The sequence below is a fragment of the Branchiostoma belcheri genome, unplaced genomic scaffold (genome assembly GCF_001625305.1).
Source record: "Branchiostoma belcheri isolate BF01 breed outbred unplaced genomic scaffold, Haploidv18h27 scaffold5, whole genome shotgun sequence".
NCBI classification, from domain to species: domain Eukaryota; kingdom Metazoa; phylum Chordata; class Leptocardii; order Amphioxiformes; family Branchiostomatidae; genus Branchiostoma; species Branchiostoma belcheri.
Genome location: NW_017804131.1, coordinates 4,360,825 through 4,370,858, shown reverse-complemented (window position 1 = coordinate 4,370,858; position 10,034 = coordinate 4,360,825). Strand labels below are relative to the sequence as shown.

Sequence of the window (10,034 nt, the reverse complement as noted above, 5' to 3'; positions counted from 1 at the left end):
TGGACCATACGAAAAACCTCATAGTATCCTCATAAACCATGTTTATAATCATGATATTATTCCTGCCAATGGTTGCTCAACCTTTGCTCTATTATTAGTCTGTAGCCTTCTGCTGTAGTGACCCCATATGACCTAATCAACATATCAAGTTTCCCAACTTGCATATGAAAAATGCATGGGAAAGGGCATTTAAGATATGCTATTCTGTGAAAATGTAAAACTCCTATTTTATGCACATTCAGTCAGATGCTTCACGAAGTACAAACAGTTGTAGAATCAATCTGGTCCATACAACTTTTTTTTTACAAAATACAAGACATGAATAGTATAAAAATACAAGACATGAATAGTATAATAATTGAATACCAATTATATAATACGAAGTATACAGATAGGATCTTCTAAATATATCTAATGAACACGAAGGGATCATCACGACACAAGGCTATTAATAATATATACCGGTAGAATTATTTATAACTCGTAAACACGGTGAATGGCCCTTAAACACCTACACTTATTGCCCACGCATGCCTTTTAACTCGTCAATATCACTGATATTTGATTTCATCATTATCATCATGTCTGTTTATTTGATTCAATACATGTATTTGGTTTAAATCAGATTTTATGTATTGAGGTTATACTGAGGTTTAAATTGGACTTTTTATGTACTGAAGTTGGCCAATCAAAATTTGGCAACCCGTGCCTTGTTTTTTTATGTGGAGAATATTTTATATGGAGAAGTGACCAATTCTGATATCTTAATCACACAACTACTAAACTAGCTTAATAATATAATATGTTTTGATGTATTACCGACCTACTTGCATCATAAAACTGCCTACAGCAAGCAAGGTATCAAGGACATGGCAGGATTTATAATCCACTGTGGTGGCTAGATACACTCGCTCCCACTGTTGTTATGCACAGAAAGGAAGTCAGGATCCATTAGTACACAGACCTTTCGGCATTCGCCATCGTTTATCATTAAACCAAATCTGCTGTCTTGTTACTGCGTCATACCCTGTATTCGCTTTCTGGCAAAATTGGGTATAAACATTAGGCACTTCCCGTGACTACGTGACATTAGGCTTAGCTTCTATTGTTTCCCAATCTCTGCAATTGAAAAGGGAATAACAAGACTTCATGTTGACCAATTAGCATTCCAGCTTCAACGGTGAGGTACCACTCTCACAAGAATGCTGCTCAGTTTTACAAGACAGCAGTATACGTGTAATACAAAAGAAACAAAATATTAAAACCTTCTGATCACAACTGGCGAGTCTCAGTGAAATATGACTGGTCATATTGATGTCAGACAGTCATCAATACATGTAGAAAGAATTTGCAATTATGAATAGAAAGTATTTGGTTCTTTCCTTGCAAAGGATAAAATTATCATGAAACATGATAAATTGAAACGTTTACATATATTACATGTACCTGTCAAACTAAATTTTGATAAATCATAAATTCATAACATATAGAAATCCTTCATATAGATATAAACAGGATGCATTTTAAGCCTAAGGCCACACCAATTTAACTTCTTGGTTAACGGATTTTTCTAGAAAAATAATGGAGCGGGCGGGAGATAAAAAAATAAAAATAAAAACAGGCCTAGGCATCGTATTATGGCCCAAAATAGTACGATAGGAGCCATTAAGTCAACACACCAGGCTGGTTCAAAATTTAACAATGAATTTTGAACTTTTAATGATACCACTGCATTGAAAGATGGAATGACTGTAACAAGTAGTAAGAAAAGGACTGTTTTCAACTGTTCAGGGAAAATATGAGCATTTTGCAGTTGATTCTGAATTTTTATTTTTATTTGCAAATCAGAAAAAAATGAAGCGGCGAATCCGTTAACCAAGAAAATAAATTGGTGTGGCCTTATACACTTGTCTCTGCTTATCAACACCTGTCTCCACAGAACTCACAGCAAGATGTTTACCTGTGTTCTTAAGATGTCTTAGAGAAGGATGTGTCTCCACTTCAAGGAAAAGCTAACATGACATGTCTGACTTAACAGGTGTTTCTCCACAAACAGGTGTCTCTCTTCAAACAAACAAGGAAAACTACATTAGGCCACACCAATTTAATTCCTTGGTTAACGGATTCGCCCGCTTCATTTTTTTCTGATTTCCAAATAAAAATAAAAATTCAGAATCAACTGCAAAATGCTCATATTTTGCCCTGAACATTTGAATACAGTCCTTTTCATCCTACTTGTTACAGCTATTCCATCTTTCAATGCAGTGGTATCATTAAAAGTTCAAAATTCATTGTTTAAATTTTGAACCAGCCTGGTGTGACTCCTATTGCACCATTTTGGGCCATAATAGAATGCCTAGGCCTGTTTTTATTTTTATTATTTTTTTTGCCCGCCCGCCCCATTATTTTTCTAGAAAAATCCATTGACCAAGAAATTAAATTGGTGTGGCCTTAAGGATCATTTTCCATTCCATTATAATTCATACAGTCAACCGTTACATACAATTATTAAGCACTAAATAAATTCCTGGTAAAATTCATTCTTTGGTTTTCAAGTTATGTATGCTTACAAACCAATTAAAGTTCTAAGCATATCAGCCAGGTAGTACAATGTATGTCAAATTATCCATTAAGAAGATTTTTAGGTCCATTTTAATTTCTACGAAGCAGTGTAGCAGTGTGTGGTAAATTATCATTAAAAATACCAAAATGCTGCTAGATTCAATGGCATTCTTAATTCTTTTAAGTACCCTAATTCTAAAATGATGCTTTGGTACCAACATAGTCAACAAAGAGTACACAGAATGCCAACTAAAGAGAAAATTAAATTGGTACAGTCCAGCGAGTCCTAGTGCAAGTGAACCATGTACAGATAAGGGCAGGTCTTCTGCATTATTACCTGTTGAGCTAGCGAGACCCTAGGGGGCCTTGTCAGTAATCAGGCGTAACCGTGGAGACAATTTCACAAAGGTGAGGGTAGTCAGCATAACCTTAGTCCTTGGGACCCTTCCATTTTAGTAGTGTAGGGAGGAGACATGCATTATTTTCTTGTAATCTCCAAGCAGATCTCTTTCGGTGGCAAGACAGTATCCATTAGCCAGAGAAGGTTGCCGGCCATCGATGTTGGTGAGGGTAGTGACAAAAAAAAAACGACCATGTATTAAAAGCTAATGATCATTCCCCCACAACCTCTGCTTGGAGAGTAATTGTCTTTGAGTTAGACTATTATTTTCTGGTAATAACAACTGGGTTAGCCTTAGGGTAAACTGTGATCACAGCAATGCAATAAACCTGATTTTCCTCAACAGAGGAGTATCATGCTAAAGTAAAATACCATGAAAGGGAGCATGGACATTTTTGTGTTCTATCATAATTTATTCCAGCCTATAAGTTATAGAGGCACCAACAGCTGTTCCTATATAGCTTTATCCTGTTTAAATTCTTGGTTGATCCAGGTTCTAATGGACTGGAGCCATGAGTTTGGAGTACAGTCTTGAAATTTGTTTTACACTTGAGCTCAAGAAAGATGGAACAGTCTTCTTGCATCTGAAGTTTAATTCAGACCCTGTTCATACCAGACTTATATTTAGCGGTTTCAACCGGTTTTTCAAAAACCGGTTTTTATTTAACCTGGTGTGAACGCAAATTAACCGGTTTTTTAGGGGCTTAAATCCGATTTTCAAAAACCACCTCGGGAGGTGGTTTTTGAGGGGTTTTTGAGGGGTTTTTCCACCAAAAAACCTGGTCTGAACGCTAAGGGTTTATTGAACCGGTTTTTGCGTCATAATTCTGGGGTCACGGGGTCAGCATCCTGGCCGTGTGCTACCTCCAAGCTTTTTTGATCGCGCTGTTTAGACCGTTTCCACTGTTTTTCCACGGTTTCTCTTCATTTTTACGATGGAATCAGCCAACGCAACCTGGTCGGTGGACGAGACGCTCCCGATACGTATTTTTGGAGAGCAGGAGTTGATCGCCGAATTCGAAAAAGCTGGGGGGAGGGCTCTATTGAGGTCTCTACCGAAACAAAAATGTTGGAGGAGCCTCACCAGGTAATGGCCGATTAACCGGATATTCACTGGACAGGGTTTTTGAAAAACCGGTTTTGTAAGTCTGGTGTGAACGCAACGGGTTTTTGCCGGGTTAATTATTTAGCGGTTTCAACCGGTTTATATAAGTCTGGTATGAACAGGGTCTCAGTCAGATATACAAAATGGCAAAACAGGCCTGTATGCATGTTTCTTGATATTATGTTAACCCCCTGATTACAAGGTACATCACACTGACTGAGAGGTTTCGGTTTTCTTTGGAATTAAAAACAAGCATCTATATCCACACACTGGATCTGGCTTGTCCAGAATATTAGTCTTGAGATCATACATCAAACATTTCTGGCCTTGACCCAGATAACATGTTAGAATCCAGCTTTGACTTGAATAGATGGAACCAGGTTGTTTTCATGAACCCAGCTTTGTCGGAATACTTACCTGTTCAGAACCCTTCATCCTGTGACATTACCAGAGCCTAGAAAACTCTAAGGTATGTTGTCAAGTCTGCAATACAAACTGTCAATGTTAGTGTTTTGTTACAGAATAGGGATATGACAATACAACCCACCTTTTGCCTCAGGGCGCAACAAATCTGCGGCTGAAAAATAGAGGGGTGGCGGAAGTTAGAATACTGCGGCTCTTTTTGTACTACTACTAGGACGAAAACTCTAAGATTATAACATCCTGGTTCTAATTACCACCATGTCGTAATTAAGGGTTAATGACCCGCCCCAAGGTGAATATGGTGTGATAAAGCCTTGTCAGTTGCTATAACCACCGAATAAAGCCACCAAGTGAGCGCAGCAAATTGGCTATATGATAATCATTGCCATATCTACGATGTTGCACAGAATGGAACCATCCTTTGTTTATCGTTACATGTATTTCCAATGGTAGGAAGTACAAAGATTGTAACTGTTGTATCTTTATTGCACCATCACCATTTATAACACAATGGTGATAATGGTTCTTATATATCATAATATTTTAGTTTAATAATATGAATTTAAATTTAAAGTTTTTAAAATTAGTACAAATTTTGTACCCAGCTGGGCAGTTACAGATTAATGAAGCGGTGAATAAAAAAGAAAAAGAAAAACTTTTCGTCATGATCTTCTGTTCTGACCTTCCATGAAATCTAAAAATAGTTCAAATCAACATCATATTGTTTGGGGACAACTGTACACTTTCATCGGGGACAACTGTTGCACTAGATACCTGGACATTATTTGCAACAGCTGAGTGCAAAAACAATGTACACTCTTAGATCCCCCTGACACTTTGACATTGTTCAAACAATTTTTCTTCCCGAGGAGCTTTTAATCGTTTGGACAAGCAAACAAGAAACGCAAACAACCTGTGACAAAATGTAACAAGTTGTAAAAGGCAGCAGCAGGGCGTTTGTAAATATAGGGCAACGTTCTCGGTTTTAAAAAGAGGTCTCTACTGTAAAATGTTGCAGACGTCTTTGTGAGGTTTGTGTATACACAATACAGTCGTGAATGCGACAGAAAAAGATGAATAGTTCCTATAGATTACCAAGTGAAAGGAGGGACTACAAAGCAACGATTGTGCTGAATTGAATAAGGCTTGTCGGCGGCCATGTTGGTACCCCATTTGTACATATCACGTTCGTTTTGTTCAGTAACTACTCAAGTATTTTCTACTCTACGAATTAAATTAGGAAACAGGGTGGTTGCTAGTAGGGTTAGCCAAATATCTGACCCAAAACCCACCTTTTTCTGGCATCCTAGAGCGGGTAAACGAGGCGATGCGGCGCGCCGTCGTGTGAGATTTTTGATGGAGCCCTCGGATGAGCAGCTACCTTTGTTTTTACTCCAATTGGTTTCCTCTTGTCGGCATAGCTACCTTTCCGCGACTCCGGTTTTCTAGTTCTGCCCTTCGTGAGCCAAGCAGAACGACTTGCTGTTGGGTATTTCTCAGATAATTTGCTTCAGGGCGCATGCAAAATCGGTGCTCTGCTTACGAAGTCATTTCCTGCTCGCTCGCGCTAACTGTTGCAGACGAATACAAAAGCACCTTCCGTCAAACCACCGCTCCGATCGTGCCAGGAAGTAATTAACAGCGATTGAAGTGGTTCCGACAGACAACTGGGCGAGAATACTTCTTCTAGTTCCGACCGGGAAAGCAGGAAATTGTTCTTTGGAGGCACAGAATGAAGCACTCCGGTAACCTCACAGTTCCGCTGCTTGGCCCTGCCACAATGTTTGCGAAATTGATTCAAGTCACGTGGTTCAACTGACGTACATGACCCCGCATTGACCTCACATTTCGCGGAATTTTTTTTTTACAGGCAATTGTTTACAAGGTGACAATTTGATGTTTCATGTGGATTCTGGAAGAATATCAAATGTCTTGGAATGTGACACTTTGATGAAGAACCTCAAATGTCTTGAAAGGGTTTTGACAGCCCATCGGCGGTGGTCTGATCCTTGGTCTGATATAACGTTACATGTTACCTTTAGTCAATATAAAATAGATCATGCTAAAAACAAAACGCAGATTAATATAGCGTCAAATGGCGATTAAGATTTAAAAATTTTTTTTTATTAATGAAATTTCCCTGCAGTACCCAACGAAATCATTCTTCAAAGTACATCCTCACTTTCGGAGCACAACATGATAAAAAGTTTGTTGTTTGATTGATTGATTGATTGAAAGATCGATTGGCAATTAAAGTTTGTTCCCCCCGAACAATGTATCGCTTCATAAATCATGTTGTTTAGACACCATTTTTTGTCTTGGTATATTCAAGGAGCTTTAAATACAGCTCCGTCAATGGCATATTGTATAACGTGTTACAGCCAATAAAAATGCAAAGACTCACTTTGAGCACAGTTGATTGTTTCCAATTTATTCGAATATTCATGGTGATACATTTAAATTACAGCAAACCAGGCGAAACAAACAAACGAACAAACAAACAAAAAACAGCTTGCAATATCACGCAAATAAAAATTCGACATTTCTAAAGCTTTCTTGCAAGTTTGAGGAAGCCGCTAGGCCGCGCTTCTACACCACACCATTAGTTGTCCGTTGAAATTGCATTCAGTGGCATTAACGTTAACGTTAGGGCTTTACTTCTTCATTAAAAGTAACTATAGCATTTCCTATTATCAATCAAGTAAAGCAAAATGTTAAAATTTGCACTAGCTGTTTATAACAATATAAGAAATGTTTATATAACGTCTCAGTCATAGATGCGGCGAAAGTAAGACGTCACGGCGTGGAACATTAACTCTAGTTAGATTTTCTTTTCTTGCAAGACAAGACTGCGTGACTCCAAGAGTTCGTGTGTTCCGCCGTACGGCAGATCCTTTAGCCTCAGGGACGCCTTACAGTAACTAGCCAAGTCTTCAGTCAGAGAGGAGTCCGTAACGGTGACAATGAACGTCACACTCCCGCCACCAAGCGCACCACACGCATGCTTCATCTGTAAAACCAGGTGACTTTTCGCTAACTGTCTGTCCTTGCAATGTATCGCGAAGTAGCACACAACACCTCGCGACGTGGCATAGCTTCCCCCAACGCTCAGGCTCTTCACTGCGGGTCCACTTCGATCAACAAGGATGTAGCATTTCCTCTCTTCCAAAGTTTTCATGTTCTCCAGGGAAAAACTGTAGGCATCTGTGTCATCCAAGACGGTTCTCCCCGGCAGGATTTTGGAGGCGAATTCGTCCGCTAGCATTCGCTTCATGTCCATGTGCTTAAAAGACTTGATGGTTGATGCCGTTGACTGCATGGATCTCTCCTGGTCCTCAACTTTGGCAGTGAGCGCCTCTACATCTGCTTGGAGGAACATTGTCTCCTATTTGGATGAAAAGAAAAAAATGAAACGTCAATACATAGAAGTTTATATTGCAATTATTGCTGTATAACCCTGCAGTTTAAAGCATATTCAATCCACAAATACACTATTATGATTTGAGTAATTGATCATTTCTTCAATGGAACATCGCAAGCGACCAAACGCATTGTACTATAAGCGCTTTCAGTATTTTCACATTTATTTATGCCTATACGGATTATCTGTTTCTGACAACCTTACCACTTTGAACTTAGATTTGACGGCCAGACCCAGCCTTTTGATAAGCTGTGGTGCCTTGGCGTCCACCATTGTCCTGAAGGTTCGCAGTTTCGGGCTCTCCTTGAACATTTCCGTAAGGAGCAACCTCCTGAGTCCGATACTCAAGCCCCTCCCCCTCCAGTCAGGTGAGATCCGGAACGTCTTCAGGTAGATAGTTTCACCTGAGTCATCCGTCCAGGTCACCATTATTGCTACCTGATTGTTAAAGAACAGTTATGAGTGGCACTGGCAATATCCACTGCACGAAATCATGAAACATACGTTAAGTACACGCTAGGGAAGAAACTAAACCTTTATGACCTTTATACGATACTTTAAGAAGGATTTTGTGCAGTGATTCCCCCATGGCACTCTTGATTCATGAATTACGCTAGTCGCACTAATAACAGTTTTCCGATTTATACATAAAAGTTCATATGTAGCAGTTATATGTGTTGGTATTGACTAGATTACTCGCACAATCACAACGCGATTGCCTAAATATCACAAATATCCACTGAAAGATCTAGAATGTATCACTATATCACAAGTTCTACCTGGTATGAAAGGCCGGGGCGCCATTGACTACGGTTACCTTAATACATTGTTCAATGTCACTATCGGCAATGTTTATAGATCACAGAAAGAATATTTTCCTGAGGTAAAGCAGAAATATATTACAGTCATACCGGCACTTTTTCTTCCGTCCATGCCAGTCGCAGCGTCACGGCAGGGTCGTCCACCCATCGGTGATAGAGGGCGGGCAGGTAGTCATAGCCGTGCCGCCAGGATTCCAGCGTCAAGACGGCGTCATAATCCACGTGCATGGCATCGCGGATCTTAAGCTTGGCCAAGACGTCTTGGTCGTGACCTTGCACTTGATCTGACATGGTAAAATGCGATGTTTATATCAGGACCTGGTCGCCTGTCAAGTTAGTTGAGGTGTCAAGGCTGAGATGGTATACTAGTACGCGTCAGAAAACTCGTTTGGCAAGTTACTGTTACTAGTAGAGGGCAAAGGTGGCCAATATTTGGTTACCGGTGATGCTAATAGATATAGGCACGCGCATTACAAACTACATTGTACTAGTAGTTAAGTTGTATTCGTAGTATATTTGTCCAAACAATTTTTATAACATTGCCCGAAGTTTGACACCTAACGTTAGGCATATATTTGACGACCACGTTATTAATAAAAAAATTCTATTAATTTCCTTTGCATTGATTATTTACGGTGATATCATTCCTTTCTGTAACGTTATAAGATTATTGCTACAAAAATTAAACGTTGTTCATAGAATGAGAGAGGGAAAGAGCAAACTGCAATGCGAGCCGGAACACCCCTACACGATAGTGTCATCGTCCGAAATCGATTCACAGGACGGGTTTCTTAGGCGTTTCCTGATTGGTTAGCTCCATCCAATGACAATTGATTTGACAACATGAGCCGAAACTTTCAATATGGCCGCTTTCTGAAATAGAAAATCGCGTTTCTCCAACAGATTTTCCGTTTTTACTCCGCAAAATTGTGCGCTAATTGGGCAAAAGCCATACATTTTGAGCAGGACATAACTGGGAGTCTCTAACCAGACCAAGAAGGATGGGAGTGCCGAAATTCTACCGCTGGACTAGCGAGAGGTACCCTTGCCTCAGCGAAGTTGTCAAGGAAAATCAGGTAGGCCGACGTTACATCACATTTTCCAGCCCATCTTAAATGAATAATGTTAACCACCTTTCTCAGATAAATCCTTCATCGCTTGCAAGAATAGCCTGACACTTGTATATAATATCTATCTTGACGATGTTATGAAATTTGTTATGAAAAAGAAGGGATCCGGGTGGAAGGCAGATGTTATAAATCACATCAATCATCGAGTTACGAAATCGCGAAAGAAATTATA

At 39.5% G+C, this 10,034-nt stretch overlaps 2 protein-coding genes across 2 annotated transcripts in view; one reads left to right on the top strand and one right to left on the bottom strand.

Annotated features, from left to right (window-relative positions):
- Positions 1–7,269: 7,269 nt before the first annotated feature.
- Positions 7,270–8,340, bottom strand: LOC109479882. Its single transcript, XM_019781927.1, has 2 exons — positions 8,116–8,340; positions 7,270–7,875 (listed from the first exon to the last, which is right to left on the bottom strand). Exons 1-2 carry the CDS (start codon positions 8,338–8,340, stop codon positions 7,312–7,314), a joined length of 789 nt encoding a protein of 262 aa, XP_019637486.1. The 3' UTR covers positions 7,270–7,311.
- A 1,191-nt stretch (positions 8,341–9,531) lies between these two features.
- LOC109479675 (5'-3' exoribonuclease 1-like) overlaps positions 9,532–10,034 on the top strand; it is a 39,937-nt gene continuing 39,434 nt past the window's right edge. Inside the window, exon 1 of the mRNA XM_019781664.1 lies at positions 9,532–9,808. Within this exon, the coding sequence (XP_019637223.1) occupies positions 9,734–9,808 (75 nt within the window). The 5' untranslated portion in view covers positions 9,532–9,733. The remainder of the gene's footprint in view (positions 9,809–10,034) is intronic.

Excerpts from the sequence above, each read along its gene's own strand:
- LOC109479882 (XM_019781927.1), bottom strand. The coding sequence starts at position 8,340 with ATGGTGACCTGGACGGATGACTCAGGTGAAACTATCTACCTGAAGACG. Across the intron at positions 7,876-8,115 it reads TCAAATCTAAGTTCAAAGTG|GAGACAATGTTCCTCCAAGC; the intron begins GTAAGGTTGTCA and ends TCATCCAAATAG.